At 41.2% G+C, this 24,674-nt stretch overlaps 2 protein-coding genes across 8 annotated transcripts in view; both read right to left on the bottom strand.

Moving 5' to 3' along the window:
• Positions 1-4,794: 4,794 nt before the first annotated feature.
• Positions 4,795-5,972, bottom strand: LOC5505038 (collectin-10). The gene is made up of 2 exons (XM_032373422.2): positions 5,751-5,972; positions 4,795-5,668 (listed from the first exon to the last, which is right to left on the bottom strand). Exons 1-2 carry the CDS (start codon positions 5,970-5,972, stop codon positions 5,486-5,488), a joined length of 405 nt encoding a protein of 134 aa, XP_032229313.2. The 3' UTR covers positions 4,795-5,485.
• Positions 5,750-24,674, bottom strand: part of LOC116613568 — a 35,642-nt gene continuing 16,717 nt past the window's right edge. For 2 of the 7 annotated variants that reach the window (XM_048730719.1, XM_048730717.1), the window contains exons 4-5: positions 6,614-11,812; positions 5,750-6,210 (exon numbers count right to left, since the gene is read on the bottom strand). In XM_048730719.1, coding sequence (XP_048586676.1) covers positions 5,986-6,210; positions 6,614-11,812 — 5,424 coding nt within the window. In that variant the 3' untranslated portion in view covers positions 5,750-5,985. Of the gene's footprint in view, positions 6,211-6,613; positions 12,200-12,831; positions 12,906-14,213; positions 14,566-24,674 lie in introns of those variants that run through there. The other 5 variants (XM_048730723.1, XM_048730721.1, XM_048730720.1 and 2 more) reach the window with 5 other exon arrangements.

Genomic DNA, 24,674 nt, shown 5'->3' with positions numbered 1-24,674 from the left:
CAATCTGTTTTTTCTTCATTGCATTCATTTTGGTGTAGGCCACCAACAAAAAGGCCACTAAATGGTAAAGGGTGGGTGCACCAATATGTAATGCATGAAAGGAGATATATTTTTGGATTTTAATTTCCAGACATTTTTCTGAATATTCGGTCCAATGAAGGAGAGAATCGCCACTAAATCAATACATATAAATTACAGTATGGCATCTAAACAGTCTAAATATATTATTTCAAATCTTTGGAATGCTGTTACATCCATGACATATTCTGCACAAGGGAAAAGCTTGTCGGAGTATTGTATTGATTTTAAAAAAATATTCATAATGGAACTTCTATGATGGGACATAAGAATTTACCATTAGACTCTTGACACTTTGACAGCCATATTCACACCAGGAATTGTGTTTGTTAACTTTGATGTACTGCATAATTTAAATTATTGAGTAAGACCTGGATCCATTTGGTTGGTACAATAAATAAATCTCAGTAAAGAGCAGAATCCTAGATCCCCCAAAAATACCTCAATCAGTCAACACAGAAGGTGTTCAATGCCGGCTCCGCTTTTAGGCAGTGTCTAAATCTATATATTGTTTACATCTCTCGTAGATTTTGTCTTGGGAGTCTTGGTCGTAGGTATCCATTTTGATTTGGGTTGTGTGCCCAAAGGATTGTATACAAAAAAATTTAATCTGGGTCTCATGTTATTGATGGAATGAAACTTGTTGCCATGGAAACATAAAATAGATCGCTAGGTCTTATTGTTTGCACAGCGACACGAAAATCGACATTGCGATATACCTGAAATATACAGCCTTTACTTTTTGAGTAAGAGCATTCTTGCTTCGAAACATCAAAATAGGGAATGCAAGATCGAAATGGCAATAAAGCAAAGTATTTCTTGTATAGTGACAGATAAAAAGAAATAATTTCGTGTTTTGAACGTCTTAACGAGAAATTTAGACGACAAAGGCAATCCATTTCTAAGATTTTATCATCTTTAAATTTTCTACCGAATAATTCACGGCGTCATTGGACACTAATAATGGCTTTTTAGATGATCAAAAAATTCAGTTTGGGTAAAATTCTTATACAAAACAGTCGATAGATCGTTATAACAGATCGACAGCCGTGCGCTACGCTTTAAAGGTGTGCGAAGATAATCAAATGCAGGTGTGAGCTTAAAGTACTAAAGATGTGCGCACGGAATGAAATTCCGTGGGCACGGAAAGAAATTCCGTGGGCACGGAAAGAAATTCCGTAAGCACGGAAAAAAAATACGTGGGCACGGAAAGAAATTCCGTGCGTTAGGCGTGTATTTTGGGCCTTTGCACGGAAAACTATAGTGTACGTTTTCCCATGGAGGGTCACAAATGATGTAATAACGCTCCCTACCTAAAGAACGCCTCCAAATTGTAGCAGGAGACTATTTATCCGTTTTTGGGTAGATAAAAGAAAGCGCTGTATTATGCATTTATTATAAGGGCATGAAAGTTAGGGTATAAATTAGAAGGTCATTGGTTATAGCTTAGTATTATGATTGATTGAAGATTGATAGTTGATTGCTGTTGAATGTGATTGTACTGAACGCAAGTATCACATGTAGCATGGGTTGTTGAGGTAAACGCAAAACGCAAAACTTGTATCGAAGGAATTGATTGAACGAGGAAACGCATTTCAACAACATAGCGCGCATAGGGCCAGGACGATCCAATACCCAGTTGGGTTTTTCTGTGGAATTCCAAACAGAGAATTGGTACGGGAAACTTCATGTGATTATTAACAGGAACATAAAAAAAACGCTACAACATGACAATGTTTTCATTTACGCCTATTTTTCCATTTATTTTATACCCATGAACCACTGCGGTTAACAACAGATGGCTTCTCCGAGCCTATTTGAAGTAGGTGCAAGTTTTACGCAAAAGAATCCTGCTTAAGAAAATTTCATTTATTAGAGAGCTTAAGCAAGTCAACACGAACGGCATCAAAAACGGCGCGCGCATCATTGACGCCCGTGACCGCGCGCGTAGAACGTAAAAATAGGGAAAATGCCGTCCGAGATTTCCTGTGTCACGGACGTCAACGCCGTCAGCAATTCGTGAGAGCGCCGTTTGTGATGCCGTTCGTGTTGAGAGAGAGAGAGAGAGAGAGAGAGAGAGAGAGAGAGAGAGAGAGAGAGAGAGAGAGAGAGAGAGAGAGAGAGAGAGAGAGAGAGAGGGAGAGGGAGAGGGAGAGGGAGAGAGGGAGAGGGAGAGGGAGAGGGAGAGGGAGAGCGAGAGCGAGAGCGAGAGCGAGAGCGAGAGGGAGAGCGAGAGTGAGAGCGAGAGTGAGAGCGAGAGGGAGAGCGAGAGGGAGAGCGAGAGGGAGAGCGAGAGGGAGAGCGAGAGGGAGAGGGAGAGCGAGAGGGAGAGCGAGAGGGAGAGCGAGCGAGAGCGAGCGAGAGAGAGCGAGAGAGAGAGAGAGAGAGAGCGAGAGAGAGCGAGAGAGAGAGAGAGCGAGAGAGAGAGAGAGAGAGAGAGAGAGAGAGCGAGAGAGAGAGAGAGAGAGAGAGAGAGCGAGAGAGAGAGAGAGAGAGAGAGAGAGAGAGAGAGAGAGAGATGCCTTTTTTAATGAGGGATTCACTTAATATCACAATGATAATGTACGCATGGCCCTCAACAGAAACAAAATTAATAAAAGCTATTTACAAATCTATTTACAGCAAAATCTTTGACGAAACTATTTACAATAACAATCCTTTGCTGATTTATAAACTTTTTTACAGAGTTGTGATGTATTCTCTTAGTTTTGCGGAGAAGGCGGTGATTGACTTGGCTTCTTTGATTTCTAGTGGCAATGCATTCCACCTTTTAGCTGCTACAAACTTGAAGCTGTTTTTTGCTAATGTAGTCCGAGCCTTTGGAAATACTAAGTTATGGTTTGCTGCATTTTTAGTGTTCTTGTTATGTACATCACTACACTTAACGAACATATCTCTGATATAGCATGGGGTCATATTGTTCATTGCCTTAAAGAGCAAAACAAGTTGTAGGTAGATTATTCTTTTGCCGAAGGGGACAATATTTAGTTCTTCAAAAAGTGGTTTTGAAGGTGCATCCCATTTCTTACCGAGGATAACCCGCGCACATCGTTTCTGGAACTTGACCATATCGTCGATGTGTTGCTTTTTGGTCGAGCCCCAGACGATAGCACCATAGTCTAATATTGGCAGAATGAGCGAATGGTAGAACAGGATTGGTTAAAGCTGGTTAAAGTTTTTAAAACCTTTCAGTTATATCAATCTAGCCAAAACAAAGCATATATAAAATTTAAAATTCTGAAAAGGGAATTGAATTTGATTGAAATTTGGATTTTCTACAGATCTTTGAAAATTTTCCTGGCCGCGCGAAATGAGATTGAATCGAGTGAATAATTCCAAGTTTTGGCGGGAAAATCTGAAACAACGTATTTGCCTTAAATCCGTTAAAATTCAGAGACGGCAATACCACAAAATATTGGCGAAGTGTTTTCTATTGCAATGCTACCCAAAATGAAGCGAAGAATAGTTTAAAGTCGAGAATTGTATGCGAAAAAAGAAAATATCGTTTTGTTGTAGGTTTCAAAAACAGCGCGCGCTCGTGAGAATGTCGTCATTCTTGATTGCGAATGCAGCGCGCGCGCTCAATGTAAAAACAATTCAAAAACTGAAGTTAAATAATCATTTGACTACCAGGTTGAGATATAAAGATGACGGTAAAAATTGTAACCACGCAACGTTCTTCAGCAATAACTAAGAAGACATGGAGACGGGAACCATGTTTTCTCATGTAATTTGGTTGACATCTCGTTCTACGTCACAAATGAATGGACCCGGGCCTTTCAGTTCACGGCCTTTTTTCCGAAGGTTGACCAAAATACCTCAATATTACAGATTTGAGTTATTCACGCGAACGCGTGTTTTATAGGGTCCATACGAACCACATACCATTTGGGAGATAAAAATATAAAGAATTGACAAAGTCTATCAACTCTGAAAGGTTATATGGACTTTAAGCTCTCTATTATCCCGAGGGGGCGTGGGGATACTGTGGGGGGCCTCGAGAAATTTTTGAGGTCTAAAGGGGACGGGGGGGGGGGGGGGGCGTCGAAGTGTTTTGATCTTAAAAGGGGGGTCACTGATTCCTTTGGGTGTTGTCTCTACTATATAATTTGACAAAGTGTCAAATTAGACTTCTTATCTTGTTTTGGGGGCAGTTATTTGGCAAAATTCCGGAGTCCAGGATACGTATTGAGCCACGTTTTATCTGTATATATACATTTTTAATGGTTTCCGCTATATTATATCTATGAAGTGCTTATTAACAAAACGTTTTAATGTTGCTATAAGCGCTCATTCTCCGTAATTAAAATCCTCGATCATATCTGATTCGCTGTCTTCCTTGCTCTCTTTCTTTTCTCTTTTCTCGTGCTGCGCTTTTCTTGCAAGGAGAAGATCTTAAAGCCTTTTTTGCTTCATTTACGTCATCTATAGCATCAACCATTATCAGGTTGCAACCTGGTGTTAGTCGCATCTTTGAGAAAATGAGTGCCTTCACTTTCTCTGAATTTATGTTTTCATCCAATGCCTTCCCCTCCCCTTTTAGTCCAGCTTTCAGCTAATCTCTTGCTCACGTCATTGCCGTTCCTTACTTTGCTCCTTCTTTCTTCGGTTTTAGGGAGGAGAGGGGGGGACCGAAACTATGGGGGAAGCGTAAGGGGGGGCATGAACAGTTTTGTTACTCCTAAAGGGGAGGGATCAACTAATTTTATCCCTTACTTTTATCAAAATCCCTTTATTCAAGAGCATCCAATCAAGTAATGGTATGCAAAACCAGTGTGACAATATCATAATGAAATCAGTGTTCTTCATTATTAATTTAACATCTTTATTTTGTACTATTTTGAACATGATAAAACAAATGTACAGTTTGCAAATTCTAAATAATTGGATTTTATTATTGTTATTCTATCTTGTTTTCCGACTGTCGATTTCTTATCTTGTTTCTCAGGAGAAAGGTATGGACATATGAATATAACAAAGCTTGTTTCCTATGTCGTCAAGACTATTGTGCCGCCAGACAACCACAATTACTTAAAGTGATAAAGGTGTCAAAGAGAGGCAACCAATAGCAATACAAATAAAGCTTTACGTAATTATTTCTTACAATATTCTATATATTCTGTCTTTATGCTTAGTATTAAAAATCCAATGGGGAAAGTGCCTAGTTCTTGCTTGGATGATTACTTAAAAGGTTACTTACTTTTGATGTTTAACATTTCATGGTGTTACATGGCAGGTTCCACTGGCACAAAGAATGACAATTGTTGCTATGTATAATTATAGTCCTCTTGAGGCTTACGAATATATGTGTAGCATCTTGTCACAGAGAATAAAGACTTCAGGCAATTGAAAAAAAGCGTGTCATTCTATATTGGAAAGGAAGCTGTAATTTGGCTAAATCTTCATCTCAAGGTGTCGTCCTCGGGCATTCGGTGTACGCGAGGTAGCACTCGTGGGGTGGGCCCAATCCTTGGTTTGCGTCCCCGATACACGTGCATGCGTAATTATTAATGCCACCTGAAACTGAATATGTCTGTCTGACAACATCACCATAGTTGGTGCTGCAACCGCCGACAAAAATTCTTTTATCCTGAAACAAAATCATCAGATATGGTCAAGCTTTCACCATTCAAAACTCAAGAAGTCAGAACACAAGCAAATTTCTTACATACCGCAGCCTCCATTATTGACACAGAAGCACTTGCGCCAACTCCGATTGAACCAATACCCGTGGCAATTTTAAAAACACAGGCTGACAGGTCGCCAACACCTTGGTCACCTTTAGACCCTTGAGTTCCATTGTACCCTTGAGGTCCAACAGGACCTTGTACGCCCTGGTCTCCTTTGGGGCCTTGTGACCCGTTGTACCCCCGAGGTCCCATAGGTCCCTCCATCTTGGACACCGCGTCAATCTTTTAGAAAAGAAAAAAAGGTAAAAACGTAGGCAGCGGTCGACATGAATAAGACAATCAGCCAGACGTATGCATCCAACCACTTGATGCAAAAGATTAAATAATATATAGGATACTTGTACACAATTTTCACCTTTGCGGACAAAGTGCTGTTGATGTTTAAGACTGTCACCTCTATCGTGTTATCAGCAAGACGTAACTCAGAAGATGTCTGGTTCAACTGCGAAAGCAATGGACGTAAATGCAATTACCAATCTAAAAAAAGCTATATCATCAACAATGATACACATGGCATCTGATAACAAGGCTTATTACTTTATGAAGAAGATGAAAATCGTCGGGACACTATGACATTCTCATTTTTACTCGCATATTTTCAGAGACAATACAGAACTTTTTATCTACGTCGATCTTCGATTTTCAAGAGCTGTAATTTTAGCAATATGGACATCTGGAAAAACGCAACAAAGCATAATCATCTAAGTGCCAAAACCATTTGTTAGAAAAGTGCAGACAAAAAAAGTATCGCTGATGCTTACTAATAATATACAAAAAACCTTTAACCGAGAAAGAGCAAGTCACAAACACAAACTCAATCCAACTTTTTAAATGGTCTGAAGTACCTTCGTGTCGAGTAGTATTGCCCTCGCAACCTCTGAACTGAGCTCATCTCGCGTCGTGTTCAGAGTACTCCACAGGGAGCCCACCTCCGACTTGCACTCTGCAACATCTGACTTGGTGGAATTTGTCGTAATCCACAAGTTTGATACATCTTGGTCATGCTTGACGACTTGCGCCTGGACATCTGTCTTTGTGTTATTGATGGCAGCCCACAAATCTGTTACATCCTGGTCGTGCTTGACCTTGTGTGCCTGGACATCTGTCTTTGTGTTGTTAGTCGCAGTCCACAGGTCAAGTACATCCTTGTCGTGCTTGACCTTGTGTGCCTGGACATCTGTCTTTGTGTTGTTAGTCGCAGTCCACAGGTCAAGTACATCCTGGTCGTGCTTGGCTTTGTGTGCCTGGACATCTGTCTTTGTGTTGTTAGTTGCTGTCCACAGGTCTAGTACATCCTTGTCGTGTTTGACCTTGTGTGCCTGGACATCTGTCTTTGTGTTGTTAGTCGCAGTCCACAGGTCTAGTACATCCTTGTCGTGTTTGACCTTGTGTGCCTGGACATCTGTCTTTGTGTTATTAGTCGCAGTCCACAGGTATAATACATCCTGGTCGTGCTTGACCTTGTGTGCCTGGACATCTGTCTTTGTGTTGTTAGTCGCAGTCCACAGGTATAATACATCCTGGTCGTGCTTGACCTTGTGTGCCTGGACATCTGTCTTTGTGTTGTTAGTCGCAGTCCATAGGTCTAGTACATCCTTGTCGTGTTTGACCTTGTGTGCCTGGACATCTGTCTTTGTGTTGTTAGTCGCAGTCCACAGGTCTAGTACATCCTGGTCGTGTTTCATCTTGTGTGCCTGGACATCTGTCTTTGTGTTGTTAGTCGCAGTCCATAGGTCTAGTACATCCTTGTCGTGCTTGACTTTGTGTGCCTGGACATCGGTCTTTGTGTTGTTAGTCGCAGTCCACAGGTCTAGTACATCCTTGTCGTGCTTGACCTTGTGTGCCTGGACATCTGTCTTTGTGTTGTTAGTCGCAGTCCACAGGTCTAGTACATCCTTATCGTGTTTGACTTTTTGTGCCTGGACATCCGTCTTTGTGTTGTTAGTTTCCTTCCAAAGTTCTAGTACATCCTTGTCGTGCTTGACCTTATGTGCCTGGACATCCGTCTTTGTGTTGTTAGTCGCAGTCCACAGGTCTAGTACATCCTCATAGTGTTTGACTTTGTGTGCCTGGACAGCTGTCTTTGTATTGTTAGTCGCAGTCCACAGGTCTAGTACATCCTTGTCGTGTTTGACCTTGTGTGCCTGGACATCTGTCTTTGTGTTGTTAGTCGCAGTCCACAGGTCTAGTACATCCTTGTCGTGTTTGACCTTGTGTGCCTGGACATCTGTCTTTGTGTTGTTAGTCGCAGTCCACAGGTCTAGTACATCCTTGTCGTGTTTGACCTTGTGTGCCTGGACATCTGTCTTTGTGTTATTAGTTGCAGTCCACAGGTATAATACATCCTGGTCGTGCTTGACCTTGTGTGCCTGGACATCTGTCTTTGTGTTATTAGTCGCAGTCCACAGGTCTAGTACATCCTTGTCGTGTTTGACCTTGTGTGCCTTGACATCTGTCATTGTATTGTTAGTCGCAGTCCACAGGTCTAGTACATCCTTGTCGTGCTTGACCTTGTGTGCCTGGACATCCGTCTTTGTGTTGTTAGTCGCAGTCCACAGGTCTAGTACATCCTTATCGTGTTTGACTTTGTGTGCCTGGACATCTGTCTTTGTATTGTTAGTCGCAGTCCACAGGTCTAGTACATCCTGGTCGTGCTTGACCTTGTGTGCCTGGACATCTATCTTTGTGTTGTTTGTTGCTGTCCACAGGTCTAGTACATCCTGGTCGTGCTTGACCTTGTGTGCCTGGACATCTATCTTTGTGTTGTTTGTTGCAGTCCACAGGTCTAGTACATCCTGGTCGTGCTTGACCTTGTGTGCCTGGACATCTGTCTTTGTGTTATTAGTCGCAGTCCACAGGTCTAGTACATCCTGGTCGTGTTTCATCTTGTGTGCCTGGACATCTGTCTTTGTGTTATTAGTCGCAGTCCACAGGTCTAGTACATCCTTGTCGTGTTTGACCTTGTGTGCCTGGACATCTGTCTTTGTATTGTTAGTCGCAGTCCACAGGTCTAGTACATCCTTGTCGTGCTTGACTTTGTGTGCTTGGACATCTGTCTTTGTGTTGTTAGTCGCAGTCCACAGGTCTAGTACATCCTTATCGTGTTTGACTTTTTGTGCCTGGACATCCGTCTTTGTGTTGTTAGTTTCCTTCCAAAGTTCTAGTACATCCTTGTCGTGCTTGACCTTATGTGCCTGGACATCCGTCTTTGTGTTGTTAGTCGCAGTCCACAGGTCTAGTACATCCTGGTCGTGTTTCATCTTGTGTGCCTGGACATCTGTCTTTGTGTTATTAGTCGCAGTCCACAGGTCTAGTACATCCTTGTCGTGTTTGACCTTGTGTGCCTGGACATCTGTCATTGTATTGTTAGTCGCAGTCCACAGGTCTAGTACATCCTTGTCGTGCTTGACCTTGTGTGCCTGGACATCCGTCTTTGTGTTGTTAGTCGCAGTCCACAGGTCTAGTACATCCTTATCGTGTTTGACTTTGTGTGCCTGGACATCTGTCTTTGTATTGTTAGTCGCAGTCCACAGGTCTAGTACATCCTGGTTGTGCTTGACCTTGTGTGCCTGGACATCTATCTTTGTGTTGTTTGTTGCTGTCCACAGGTCTAGTACATCCTGGTCGTGCTTGACCTTGTGTGCCTGGACATCTATCTTTGTGTTGTTTGTTGCAGTCCACAGGTCTAGTACATCCTGGTCGTGCTTGACCTTGTGTGCCTGGACATCTGTCTTTGTGTTATTAGTCGCAGTCCACAGGTCTAGTACATCCTGGTCGTGTTTCATCTTGTGTGCCTGGACATCTGTCTTTGTGTTATTAGTCGCAGTCCACAGGTCTAGTACATCCTTGTCGTGTTTGACCTTGTGTGCCTGGACATCTGTCTTTGTATTGTTAGTCGCAGTCCACAGGTCTAGTACGTCCTTGTCGTGCTTGACTTTGTGTGCCTGGACATCTGTCTTTGTCTTGTTAGTCGCAGTCCACAGGTCTAGTACATCCTTATCGTGTTTGACTTTTTGTGCCTGGACATCCGTCTTTGTGTTGTTAGTTTCCTTCCAAAGTTCTAGTACATCCTTGTCGTGCTTGACCTTATGTGCCTGGACATCCGTCTTTGTGTTGTTAGTCGCAGTCCACATGTCTAGTACATCCTTGTCGTGTTTGACCTTGTGTGCCTGGACATCTGTCTTTGTGTTATTAGTCGCAGTCCACAGGTCTAGTACATCCTTGTCGTGTTTGACCGTGTGTGCCTGGACATCTGTCATTGTATTGTTAGTCGCAGTCCACAGGTCTAGTACATCCTTGTCGTGCTTGACCTTGTGTGCCTGGACATCCGTCTTTGTGTTGTTAGTCGCAGTCCACAGGTCTAGTACATCCTTATCGTGTTTGACTTTGTGTGCCTGGACATCTGTCTTTGTATTGTTAGTCGCAGTCCACAGGTCTAGTACATCCTGGTCGTGCTTGACCTTGTGTGCCTGGACATCTATCTTTGTGTTGTTTGTTGCTGTCCACAGGTCTAGTACATCCTGGTCGTGCTTGACCTTGTGTGCCTGGACATCTATCTTTGTGTTGTTTGTTGCAGTCCACAGGTCTAGTACATCCTTGTCGTGCTTGACCTTGTGTGCCTGGACATCCGTCTTTGTGTTATTAGTCGCAGTCCACAGGTCTAGTACATTCTTGTCGTGTTTGACCTTGTGTGCCTGGACATCTGTCTTTGTATTGTTAGTCGCAGTCCACAAGTCTAGTACATCCTTGTCGTGCTTGACCTTGTGTTCCTGGACATCCGTCTTTGTATTGTTAGTCGCAGTCCACAGGTCTAGTACATCCTTATCGTGTTTGACTTTGTGTGCCTGGACATCTGTCTTTGTATTGTTAGTCGCAGTCCACAGGTCTAGTACATCCTGGTCGTGCTTGACCTTGTGTGCCTGGACATCTATCTTTGTGTTGTTTGTTGCTGTCCACAGGTCTAGTACATCCTGGTCGTGCTTGACCTTGTGTGCCTGGACATCTATCTTTGTGTTGTTTGTTGCAGTCCACAGGTCTAGTACATCCTTGTCGTGCTTGACCTTGTGTGCCTGGACATCCGTCTTTGTGTTATTAGTCGCAGTCCACAGGTCTAGTACATTCTTGTCGTGTTTGACCTTGTGTGCCTGGACATCTGTCTTTGTATTGTTAGTCGCAGTCCACAAGTCTAGTACATCCTTGTCGTGCTTGACCTTGTGTTCCTGGACATCCGTCTTTGTATTGTTAGTCGCAGTCCACAGGTCTAGTACATCCTTCTCGTGTTTGACTTTGTGTGCCTGGACATCTGTCTTTGTATTGTTAGTCGCAGTCCACAGGTCTAGTACATCCTTATCGTGTTTGACTTTTTGTGCCTGGACATCTGTCTTTGTGTTGTTAGTCGCAGTCCACAGGTCTAGCACATCCTTGTTCTGTTTGACCTTGTGTGCCTGGACATCTATCTTTGTGTTGTTTGTTGCAGTCCACAGGTCTAGTACATCCTTGTCGTGCTTGACCTTGTGTGCCTGGACATCCGTCTTTGTGTTATTAGTCGCAGTCCACAGGTCTAGTACATCCTTGTCGTGTTTGACCTTGTGTGCCTGGACATCTGTCTTTGTATTGTTAGTCGCAGTCCACAAGTCTAGTACATCCTTGTCGTGCTTGACCTTGTGTTCCTGGACATCCGTCTTTGTATTGTTAGTCGCAGTCCACAGGTCTAGTACATCCTTCTCGTGTTTGACTTTGTGTGCCTGGACATCTGTCTTTGTATTGTTAGTCGCAGTCCACAGGTCTAGTACATCCTTATCGTGTTTGACTTTTTGTGCCTGGACATCTGCCTTTGTGTTGTTAGTCGCAGTCCACAGGTCTAGCACATCCTTGTTCTGTTTGACCTTGTGTGCCTGGACATCTGTCTTTGTGTTGTTAGTTTCCTTCCAAAGTTCTAGTACATCCTTGTCGTGCTTGACCTTGTGTGCCTGGACATCCGTCTTTGTGTTGTTAGTCGCAGTCCACAGGTCTAGTACATCCTTATCGTGTTTGACCTTGTGTGCCTGGACATCTGTCTTTGTGTTGTTAGTTTCCTTCCAAAGTTCTAGTACATCTTTTTCGTGTTTTACGCTATTGACCTGAACATCTGTCTTTGTATCATTTAAAGCGCTTTGAAGTTCTGTCACATCATTTTGTTGTTTTGTTCCCAGCTCATTCAAGCTTTTAGTTATCGTAGTGTCGTTTGCTTCGTAGCCTGCCCTTGTTTCTTGGATGGCTCGTGTAAAACTCGCTTGTAGACTAACGATTGCTTCGTTCGTTTCGTTGTCCTTGTTTCTCAATGCTTGGATTTCTTCACTGATGTTCTTATCTGCAGCCCTAAATTCGTTTTGAGCCTCATACAATTTCTTGATCGTATTGTCCAGCACTCCTTGGAGGTTCGCTTCCTTTGCCTAGAGGTGACATCAGTTAGCAGGTTAAACTTTCTGGCACCGGCCATATAGATGGATTCCGAAAAATGTTGCAAGTTGGGGGGGGACCTGATTAAAATCTTCCCCTCCCCTCCCCCTTCAGGGTATTAAATGACTTTCCCGTAGAATGTGTAGTTTAAAAAAATCTTTATCTCCCCCCCCCCTTTTTATTGAGGGAATTGGAAATTCCGGGGGGTTGGAGGGTTCGAATGCCCAGGAATTTATAGAGGGGAGGGGGTAAAATGCGCTTTTTCCTTAACAATAACAATATTTTTTTTCAGGGGGTTGGGGGGTCATACCTCCATCCCCTCATTGGGGGGATGGGGTACTGATATTTTCTGGAACTGCACAATCTAAAAAAAGAGTTAATAAGAGGTATTCTTGTGACTCTTATAGTGAAACGTCTATAATTGTATCGAATTGTAGCTAAGTAGATTAGCTCAAAGAGAACTACTTTCTTTCAAAGAAGATGCTACAGCCCTTAAAATGTGCCGCCAGCTCAATTTTTTTCCCTTATTTTATAAAATTTCACAATTATTTTCCACGCTGCCACAATTTTCTATTGCTAAATTTCAGGATTCTGCTACTGAAAGCCACTAAGACGCTGCGCTCACCGTCAAGGTTTTGTTGAGGTCATATATCTGCTGTTGTAGACTCCTCTGGGAATACTGAAACTGTTCTTGAGGTACTGAAAGCAATAAGGCGAGATTAATGTCCGTGATAACGGGAAAGGCTTGGTTTTTGGATGGACTAGATTGCAAAGCATTATTTTTGCGTCACTTCTCAATTTTGAGATTTTTAAAAGCTAAAGTTGATTATTTTCATTCAGGGGTATTCACCTCCCGGCAAATATTTTTTTAAAGTTTGGAAGCTTAGAACAGTTAAACGCTTTACTCGCAAACATTACAAATTTGCTGTTCTAATAATTACTAAATTAACCTGATCTGTTGCATCCCTAATTTCTCCTATTACTAATTGTCTTGACTTTATTTGGTGTCGTACACTTTGTAATCCTTATTTGCAAATGTTTAAATCACAGGAAATGATATTTGTTTTTATACACCTTAGTTCAATTCAAAAGCTTGACCAACCGTTGAAACGGTTATCAATTATAACATTCCTTATAGTGTATAAAAAACGCATGCAAACTCCAACATTATTCATCTTTTCCTATTACAGTAATTGCATTTATCAGGATACCGTTGTGTTATGGAACTAAGCAACACTGATGAATTATTGTTTTTTTTTTCTAGCTAAAGTAGCTTTTTCTAGCTAAGGAAAAGACTACTCAAAAAGCAAATGTTTTTGTAGTCACGCCTACTGCCTACGATTAAGACGAAAGATAGGTTTTGGGGTTTTTTCGGCTTAAATTTTTAAACAAGCGATTCCTATGATGTGTCAGGTGATGGCTTGTTTAGATTTGTGCCGAGGCTTACTGCAATTTGGTTATATTTTCTAGTATTAGTGTTTGTTATTCGGGCAATTTCTACTTAAGCGCATCTAGTGACGTCACGCCATATGTAGAGTACTCAGAGACACAATGGAACCGAACAAAACGCAAGTTTTACGTTCCGACACATCGAAAGTGAACCTTTTCTCTGTTTCTGCAAGAAAGCTGATTGAAGATCTTGCTTAGGAGGAGAGAATGGTTATTTGTATTTTGTAATGTTTGAACGTGTTTTTTATTTATACGTATTATTTTCTATATCAGCATAAATTAAGACGCTCAAACACTCGCAAACCCATTCGATTTTGCGGTTTTTTACTTTAAGCAAACTGTTAAAATATGTTGGACTGGATGTAATTTTTAGACCGTTGATTATTTCTTTTATTAACTGTTATATTTACTAAAGCATACAACTTCATACATATTTTGTTACATACTCCCAATCAAAACATTTTTTAAATTGATAAAGTCATGCTACTACGTAGTGGTGTACTGCCATGGTGATGTTATAGAATGACAAGTGAATGCGAAGAGTAATAGATAATTTACCTTGCTCTGTACATGTACATCCGGGTCCTAAAATACTAAAAATCATAAGAAGTTCCAGCACAAGTGCCGTCACCGCTGCTAACGTCGCGAACCCCACAAAGCACCACAGAAGGCCCCGGCCAGAAGCCTGACCCAGTAGGCTGCTTTGGGACTCCGTAGGATTCCTGTGTCCATGCCGATTCTCCTCCAGGACCTTCTCGGCCGCTCTTACCAAAGGGTCCCTGCGGACTGTGCTCGGACTTGGACTGTACGCCGGGTTTTTGACAACCCCAAACGTACTCATTGCGCTGGTTTGCTCTTTGCGAGAGCTGACATTTCTCTGTTGTGGTTCACGCTATATCGAACAAGGGTGATTAATCTCGTCATGCAAGATTGTGTGGACACGTGATCAATTCATTGCTCTTAACATACTCACCAATGAGGCCAACAGTGTTTAGCATGACATGAAAGTCGATTACACACAGAATCGAAAGTGTCTCCGTAACTGATTTTTCGATAAAGATCGGAGCCATTCATCAAAGAAAGAAACAGAAACCAAAAAACGTTCACATACTTGCTACATATTCTGTAATGGCTAAAAAATGGGAGGACATCCCTCAAGAAAACTCCAAGGTAAACCTAGCCACCAGCTGACCAGTGGTTACAGTTATCGGGAAATCATATAAGGTACTTGGACAAATGCAAGAAAGGGCTTACCCTGGAATCGTCAACGAAACCAGACTTTTTCAACATAAAAAACTTCAATAATGCAGGTGTAATTTGACATCATTTCTATAGCTTAATTTAACTCTTTTTAGCTGCATGATTTCGAATGATTATCCTTTCTTTCTGTCAGTTTTGTTTTGCCTACACATCCGGGATTTTAGCATTTTTTTTGCTATGATAAGGGAAAGTTCATTTATTATCCCGAGGGGGGGCGTGAGGATTTTGATAAAAGTAATGGATAAAATAAGTTGACCCCCCCCCCCTTCAGGACGAACAAAATTTTCCATGCCCCCCCCTTACGCTTCCCTCCTATTTTCGGTGCCCCCCCCCCCCTCCCGAAAATCGATGAAAGAAGGAGAAAAGGAAGGAACAGCAATGACAATGTGAAAGGGACGCGATCAAGGGATAATGGTTGATGCTTAAAAATGCGTAAAAGAATCAAAAAGGCTTTTCGATCTTCTCCTTGCAAAAAAAGGGCAGCATGAGAAAAAAGAAAAAAGAGAGAGAGAGAGAGAGAGAGAGAGAGAGAGAGAGAGAGAGAGAGAGAGAGAGAGAGAGAGAGAGAGAGAGAGAGAGAGAGAGGGGGGGGGGGGGGGGGGGGGGGGGGGGGGGCAAAAACACCGAGTTGCGCGGACCGAAACCTGTTTTTATACCGCGTTACACGGGCCACCGAGTTACGCGGACCAAAATTCGGTCCGCCTAATGTTTTTTGCTGCAAACATCGCAAAACACACTTAACTGCTATTATTAAGTGTTTTTAAGGTGGTCCTTGTAACTCGGTCTAAACCTGTGGAGTGAGGGGGAGGAGGCTGGTCCGCCTAATGCCGGTTTCTGCAACTTTGTATATTTTTATGAATATTTCTCCAACCTAAGGGTGAGCAGCCTTTTTTACGACGGATTTCAAACAGTTATTGGACAATCGTTCAGGCTATCGGCTGGAATTTTATTTTCACTCGTGTTTTATTTTTGCTATTAAGGAGCTTTCTGGTCCGCGTAACTCGGTTTTAAACCAATAAGAGTGCAATCTATTTCTTTGACAATTAAGTGTGAGCAACCTCTTTTCGACGGATTTCAGACAGTTATTTGACAGTCGTTCAGGTTGGTAACTGGGATTTTATTTGCACTCGTGTTTTATTTTTGCCTCTAAAAGCTTTTTGGTCCGCGCAACTCGGTTTTAATCCAATAAGAGAGCAATCTATTTCTTTGAGAATTCAGGCCGTGAGAAACCTTTGTTCGACGGATTTTAGGCAGTTTTGAAGGCTGGGACTGGGATTTTGTTTTCCACGCGTAAAATTTTTGCCTTTTTGCAGCTTTTTGGTCCGTGTAACTCGGGTTAAAACTAATAAGAGTGCAATCTATTACTTCGCTATTAGAACAGACGGGGGAGCGACTGAAACAACCCATTGTGGGGGTAAGTCCAAAACGCACAGAAATAAAAGCGTTTTAATATATGTGTAATATATTTATATATATTTAACAACTGGCCGTCATCTGTCGTGGTTTTTCACCTTTGTTCCACCTTTATTGTACATATAATATAAATAATAATGCGTATATTTACAGTTTTAAAGCGTTTAATTAATAAATACTTATCAACAGTCACGCATAAACACATCGCGCAAACTGGAGCAACATTTTCATGCATTGACGCTAGTCAGATTCTTTATTTCAATTGTCTTTGTAGCCTCAAAATGCAAAAAGCTATCAAAACTACATTTCGATTACTTTCGACTAACTGGGGAAAAAGTGAGAATTAATGCATATGCATCGTTATCAGACCAGTGTTTTAGTTACTTCCCTAACAAAATATCCAGCTGTAAGTTTTGCGCGAAACTTCAGAATTACTGTCTGATTAAGTAGCCCAAGATATTTGGGAAGTCATAGCTAATTCGTCGGAACCAAAACTGAGGTACTGTAAACATTTCTCTGTAAACATTTCTCTTTGTTGCTTTTTAATTTTGGTTCCGCCGAATTCGCTAAAACTTTCCAAATATCGAAAGCAACTAAATTTAACATTATTTGTGAAATTGCACGCAAATCTGCCAGCTCGATTTGTTTTTATTGAAGTCTGAAGTAAAAGAAGGGATTCCACTGTGGCTGAGATATTATTAAAAAATATTATCTCTAATGAATATCAAAATATGCTAAACTATTGGCAAATGATATCTATTTCAGACTCATAACAATCTTCGACACTTGCACTAATGACTGTAGAATAAGACTCCTAACACTTCCACTTTCTTGGGGACGATAATTGCTGTGGAAAAAACAAAAAATAACACAAGTCATGAATCGACATTACGTCTATCTCAATTCTCATAGCATAGATTACTAACATTTCAAAACAGGAACTTTTTATCTACGGCCATTGCGATCAAAGATGTTTACAAATAGTTTGACAAATGCTATTTACTTTTATATAAATAAATCTATATTTGAAATAGCAGTGAACCTGACAAAAAACTTAAGACTCGAAACATCGCAGTCCACAATCAAAGCAATGTTATGTTAATGAAAATGATTATACAACTATTGATTTAACCCCTAAAGTGATTTAGCCTTTAAGGAGAATCAAAACATCCCAGTCCACCTAACCCTGGTAAAATGGGAAATTCCCCTTCTTTGCTGTGACCATTATCAAGAACGCTGGTAAAATGAGAATTATAACTTTGGCGAGCATTGTGGCGTATTATACGGGCTCTAATGAACGTTTTGGCGGGCTCTAATATATTTAAGCCCGCTGCTCTAAGCCAATGAGAGGGCGAGGAAATTGCAGCGAGCCAATCAGAAGGAAGCAGGAATTCCCGCGTTTCATTCAAACCGCTCGTCGCATCGCTTGCCGTGTTTGGTTGTGTTGACAACTACCAAAAAACAAACAGGAAAACATGGCTGAACACGATTTAAAAAAATGGAGCTTAAAAAAATGGAAGAAGATTCTGTCCCCAAAAATACTAAAAAACAAACATCCTGGGCGATGAAAAAGTTCACCGAGTGGTGCACGAAGCGAAGTGTTGAATGTGATTTTCACAGTATCAGCTTCTCGGATCTTGGAGTCATTTTACGCTTCTTTACGTTTCTATGCTGAAGTCAAAACAAAAGAGAAGAAGGACCTCTCGCCGAGTGCCTTTTGCTTCTAGTGAAACCATTGAGATGGAAAACAGTAATGATTGCAAACAAGGCAGTTTATCTAGGGCAGGCGGGGAAGTGAATGTAAGTTTTTCATCCTCGACCGAATTATACTTCTGCACAGGCTGTCATGCCAAATTGTCACTTTTCCAATTGCACAATAAATTTTAATTCCTACAAGTGGCAACCCATTAAACTTTCTATATTTTGAAACAGTTGTTTCGTTTACAAAAATAACCTTAAACACGTGTATATTTAGCAACGTTTGTAAAGTGAATTGAAGCTGTATTTATTAATTATTGTATAACATCTTTCAATGAATAAATATCACGCGAGTCATACTCGTTTTCCGTATATATTTTTGTTTTTGTTTTTGCGCTTAATGCTCGCCAAAGTTATAATAATAGTAATGTTGCTCGCTGCGCTCGGGCTAAAATGAGCTCGAGTCGGGCCCAAAATATATTTACGCCCGCGAACATCAACTATATTGTTATAATACCCCTTCCTTATTGGCACCATCACCAAGATTATACGGCTATGGATTGCCAAATAGTAATGATTTAACCCCTAAAGTGCATCAACACACCCTGGTCCACCTAACATTGGTAAAGTAAACTTTCCCCCTCTCACTGTGACCATCATCAAGATTATACAGCTATGGATTGTCAAATAGTAATCATTTAGCCCCCAAAGAGCATTACGCACACTGGTCCACCTAACGCTGGTAGAATGGGGACTTTCCCTCCCTCACTGTGACCATCCTCAAGATTATACAGCTATAGCATGTCAAATAGTAATCATTTAGCCCCCAAAGAGCATTACGCACACTGGTCCACCTAACGCTGGTAGAATGGGGACTTTCCCTCCCTCATTGTGGCTATCATCAAGATTATACAGCTATGGATTGACAAATACTAATGATTTAGCCATTAAAGTGTATCAACGCACCCTGGTCCACGTAACACTTGTAAAATAAGAACTTTCCCTCCTTCACTAGACCATCCCCAAGATTATACAGCTAATATGGCTTGTCAAATAGTAATGGTTTAGCCCATAAAGTGTATCAACGCACCCTGGTCCACCTAACGCTGGTAAAATAAGAACTTTCCCTCCCTCACTGTGACCATCTTCAAGATTATACAGCTATGGTATGTCAAAATAGTAATGATTTAGGCACTGACGTGCTTGTACACATAGTGTACAATCTAATGCTGGTAAAATGGGAACTTTTCCTCCCTCACTGTGGCAATCATCATGATTATACAGCTATGGCTTGTCAAATACTAATGATTCAGCCATTAAAGTGTATCAACGCACCCTGGTCCACCTAACACTTGTAAAATAAGAACTTTCCCTCCCTCACTAGACCATCCCCAAGATTATACAGCTAATATGGCTTGTCAAATAGTAATGGTTTAGCCCATAAAGTGTATCAACGCACCCTGGCCCACCTAACGCTGGTAAAATAAGAACTTTTCCTCCCTCACTGTGACCATCATTAAGATTATACAGCTATTGCTTGTCAAATAGTAGTGCTTTAGCCCCTTAAGTGTATAAACGCACCCTGGTCCACGTAACGCTGGTAAGATAATAACTTTCCCTCTCTTACTGTGACTATCATCAAGCTTATACAGCTACATATGGATTGCCAAACAGTAATGATTTAGCCCATAAAGTGTATCAACGCACCCTGGTCCACCTAACACTGGTAAAATGAGAACTTTCCCTCTCTCACTGTGACCATCCTCAAGATTATAAAGCTAATGTATATCAAAATAGTAATGATTTCACCCCTAAAGTTTATCAACGCACCCTGGCCCACCTAACGCTGGTAAAATAAAAACTTTCCCTCCCTTACTGTGACAATCATCAAGATTATATAGCTATTGCTTGTCAAATAGTAGTGCTTTAGCCCCTTAAGTGTATAAAAGAACCCTGGTCCACGTAACGCTGGTAAAATAAGAACTTTCCCTCTCTCACTGTGACTATCATCAAGCTTATACAGCTACATATGAATTGCCAAATAGTAATGATTTAGCCCATAAAGTGTATCAACGCACCCTGGTCCACCTAACGCTGGTAAAATAAGAACTTTCCCTCCCTCACTGTGACCATCTTCAAGATTATACAGCTATGGCTTGTCAAATAGTAATGATTCAGCCATTTAAGTGTATCAACGCACCCTGGTCCACCTAACGGTGGTAAAATAAGAACTTTCCCTCCCTCACTAGACCATCCCCAAGATTATACAGCTAATATGGCTTGTCAAATAGTAATGGTTTAGCCCATAAAGTGTATCAACGCACCCTGGCCCACCTAACGCTGGTAAAATAAGAACTTTTCCTCCCTCACTGTGACCATCATCAAGATTATACAGCTATTGCTTGTCAAATAGTAGTGTTTTAGCCCCTAAAGTGTATCAACGCACCCTGGTCCACCTAACGCTGGTAAAATAAGAACTTTCCCTCCCTCACTAGACCATCCCCAAGATTATACAGCTAATATGGCTTGTCAAATAGTAATGGTTTAGCCCATAAAGTGTATCAACGCACCCTGGCCCACCTAACGCTGGTAAAATAAAAACTTTCCCTCCCTTACTGTGACAATTATCAAGATTATATAGCTATTGCTTGTCAAATAGTAGTGCTTTAACCCCTAAAGTGTATAAACGCACCCTGGTCCACGTAACGCTGGTAAAATAAGAACTTTCCCTCTCTCACTGTGACTATCATCAAGCTTATACAGCTACATATGGATTGCCAAATAGTAATGATTTAGCCCATAAAGTGTATCAACGCACCCTGGTCCACCTAACGCTGGTAAAATGAGAACTTTCCCTCCCTCACTGTAAACATCTTCAAGATTATACAGCTATGGTATGTCAAAATAGTAATGATTTAGGCACTGGCGTGCTTGTACACATAGTGTACAATCTAATGCTGGTAAAATGAGAACTTTTCCTCCCTCACTGTGGCAATCATCATGATTATACAGCTATGGCTTGTCAAATAGTAATGATTCAGCCATTAAAGTGTATCAACGCACCCTGGTCCACGTAACACTTGTAAAATAAGAACTTTTCCTCCCTCACTAGACCATCCCCAAGATTATACAGCTAATATGGCTTGTCAAATAGTAATGGTTTAGCCCATAAAGTGTATCAACGCACCCTGGCCCACCTAACGCTGGTAAAATAAAAACTTTCCCTCCCTTACTGTGACAATTATCAAGATTATATAGCTATTGCTTGTCAAATAGTAGTGCTTTAACTCCTTAAAGTGTATAAACGCACCCTGGTCCACGTAACGCTGGTAAAATAAGAACTTTCCCTCTCTCACTGTGACCATCATCAAGCTTATACAGCTACATATGGATTGCCAAATAGTAATGATTTAGCCCATAAAGTGTATCAACGCACCCTGGTCCACCTAACGCTGGTAAAATGAGAACTTTCCCTCCCTCACTGTAAACATCTTCAAGATTATACAGCTATGGTATGTCAAAATAGTAATGATTTAGGCACTGGCGTGCTTGTACACATAGTGTACAATCTAATGCTGGTAAAATGGGAACTTTTCCTCCCTCACTGTGGCAATCATCATGATTATACAGCTATGGCTTGTCAAATAGTAATGATTCAGCCATCAAAGTGTATCAACGCACCCTGGTCCACGTAACACTTGTAAAATAAGAACTTTCCCTACCTCACTAGACCATCCCCAAGATTATACAGCTAATATGGCTTGTCAAATAGTAATGGTTTAGCCCATAAAGTGTATCAACGCACCCTGGCCCACCTAACGCTGGTAAAATAAGAACTTTTCCTCCCTCACTGTGACCATCATCAAGATTATACAGCTATTGCTTGTCAAATAGTAGTGTTTTAGCCCCTAAAGTGTATCAACGCACCCTGGTCCACCTAACGCTGGTAAAATAAGAACTTTCCCTCCCTCACTAGACCATCCCCAAGATTGTACAGCTAATATGGCTTGTCAAATAGTAATGGTTTAGCCCATAATGTGTATCAACGCACCCTGGCCCACCTAACGCTGGTAAAATAAAAACTTTCCCTCCCTTACTGTGACAATTATCAAGATTATATAGCTATTGCTTGTCAAATAGTAGTGCTTTAACCCCTAAAGTGTATAAACGCACCCTGGTCCACGTTACGCTGGTAAAATAAGAACTTTCCCTCTCTCACTGTGACTATCATCAAGCTTATACAGCTACATATGGATTGCCAAATAGTAATGATTTAGCCCATAAAGTGTATCAACGCACCCTGGTCCACCTAACGCTGGTAAAATGAGAACTTTCCCTCCCTCACTGTAACCATCTTCAAGATTATACAGCTATGGTATGTCAAAATAGTAATGATTTAGGCACTGGCGTGCTTGTACACATAGTGTACAATCTAATGCTGGTAAAATGGGAACTTTTCCTCCCTCACTGTGGCAATCATCATGATTATACAGCTATGGCTTGTCAAATAGTAATGATTCAGCCATCAAAGTGTATCAACGCACCCTGGTCCACCTAACACTGGTAAAATGAGAACTTTCCCTCCCTCACTGTGACCATCCTCAAGATTATAAAGCTAATGTATGTCAAAATAGTAATGATTTCAACCCTTAAGTTTATCAACGCACCCTGGTCCACCTAACGCTGGTAAAATAAAAACTTCCCTCCCTCACTGTGACCATCATCAAGATTATACAGCTATGGTATGTCAAAATAGTAATGATTTAGGCACTGACGTGCTTGTACACATAGTGTACAATCTAATGATGGTAAAATGGGAACTTTTCCTCCCTCACTGTGGCAATCATCATGATTATACAGCTATGGCTTGTCAAATAGTAATGATTCAGCCATTATAGTGTATCAACGCACCCTGGTCCACCTAACACTTGTAAAATAAGAACTTTTCCTCCCTCACTAGACCATCCCCAAGATTATACAGCTAAAGTATGTCAAAATAGTAATGGTTTAGCCCCTAAAGTGTATAAATGCACCCTGGTCCACGTAAAGCTGGTGAAATAAGAACTTTCCCTCTCTCACTGTGACTATCATCAAGCTTATACAGCTACATATGGATTGCCAAATAGTAATGATTTAGCCCCTAAAGTGTATCAACATACTCTGGTCCACCTAACGCTGGTAAAATCGGAACTTTCCCTCCCTCACTGTGACCATCATCAAGATTATACAGCTAAGGTATGGGAACTTTCCCTCCATCACTGTGATTATCATCAAGATTATACAGCTAATTATGGCTTGTCAAATAGTAATGGTTTAGCCCATAAAGTGTATCAAAGCACCCTGGCCCACCTAACGCTGGTAAAATAAAAAATTTCCCTCCCTTACTGTGACAATTATCAAGATTATATAGCTATTGCTTGTCAAATAGTAGTGCTTTAGTCCCTAAAGTGTATAAACGCACCCTGGTCCACAAAACGCTGGTAAAATAAAAACTTTCCCTCTCTCACTGTGACTATCATCAAGCTTATACAGCTACATATGGATTGCCAAATAGTAATGATTTAGCCCATAAAGTGTATCAACGCACCCTGGTCCACCTAACGCTGGTAAAATAAGAACTTCCCTCCCTCACTGTGACCATCTTCAAGATTATACAGCTATGGTATGTCAAAATAGTAATGATTTAGGCACTGGCGTGCTTGTACACATAGTGTACAATCTAATGCTGGTAAAATGGGAACTTTTCCTCCCTCACTGTGGCAATCATCATGATTATACAGCTATGGCTTGTCAAATAGTAATGATTCAGCCATTAAAGTGTATCAACGCACCCTGGTCCACGTAACACTTGTAAAATAAGAACTTTTCCTCCCTCACTAGACCATCCCCAAGATTATACAGCTAAAGTATGTCAAAATAGTAATGGTTTAGCCCCTAAAGTGTATCAACGCACCCTGGTCCACCTAACGCTGGTAAAATAAGAACTTTCCCTCCCTCACTGTGACCATCTTCAAGATTATACAGCTATGGTATGTCAAAATAGTAATGATTTAGGCACTGACGTGCTTGAACACATAGTGTACAATCTAATTCTGGTAAAATGGGAACTTTTCCTCCCTCACTGTGGCAATCATCATGATTATACAGCTATGGCTTGTCAAATAGTAATAATTCAGCCATTAAAGTGTATCAATGCACCCTGGTCCACCTAACGCTGGTTAAAATAAGAACTTTCCCTCCCTCACTAGACCATCCCCAAGATTATACAGCTAATATGGCTTGTCAAATAGTAATGGTTTAGCCCATAAAGTGTATCAACGCACCCTCGCCCACCTAACGCTGGTAAAATAAGATCTTTTCCTCCCTCACTGTGACCATCATTAAGATTATACAGCTATTGCTTGTCAAATAGTAGTGTTTTAGCCCCTAAAGTGTATAAATGCACCCTGGTCCACCTAACGCTGGTGAAATAAGAACTTTCCCTCTCTCAGTGACTATCATCAAGCTTATACAACTACATATGGATTGCCAAATAGTAATGATTTAGCCCATAAAGTGTATCAACGCACCCTGGTCCACCTAACACTGGTAAAATGAGAACTTTCCCTCCCTCACTGTGACCATCCTCAAGATTATAAAGCTAATGTA

The sequence above is a fragment of the Nematostella vectensis genome, chromosome 7 (assembly GCF_932526225.1).
Source record: "Nematostella vectensis chromosome 7, jaNemVect1.1, whole genome shotgun sequence".
NCBI lineage: Eukaryota > Metazoa > Cnidaria > Anthozoa > Actiniaria > Edwardsiidae > Nematostella > Nematostella vectensis.
This window is presented reverse-complemented; position numbering and strand designations above follow the sequence as displayed.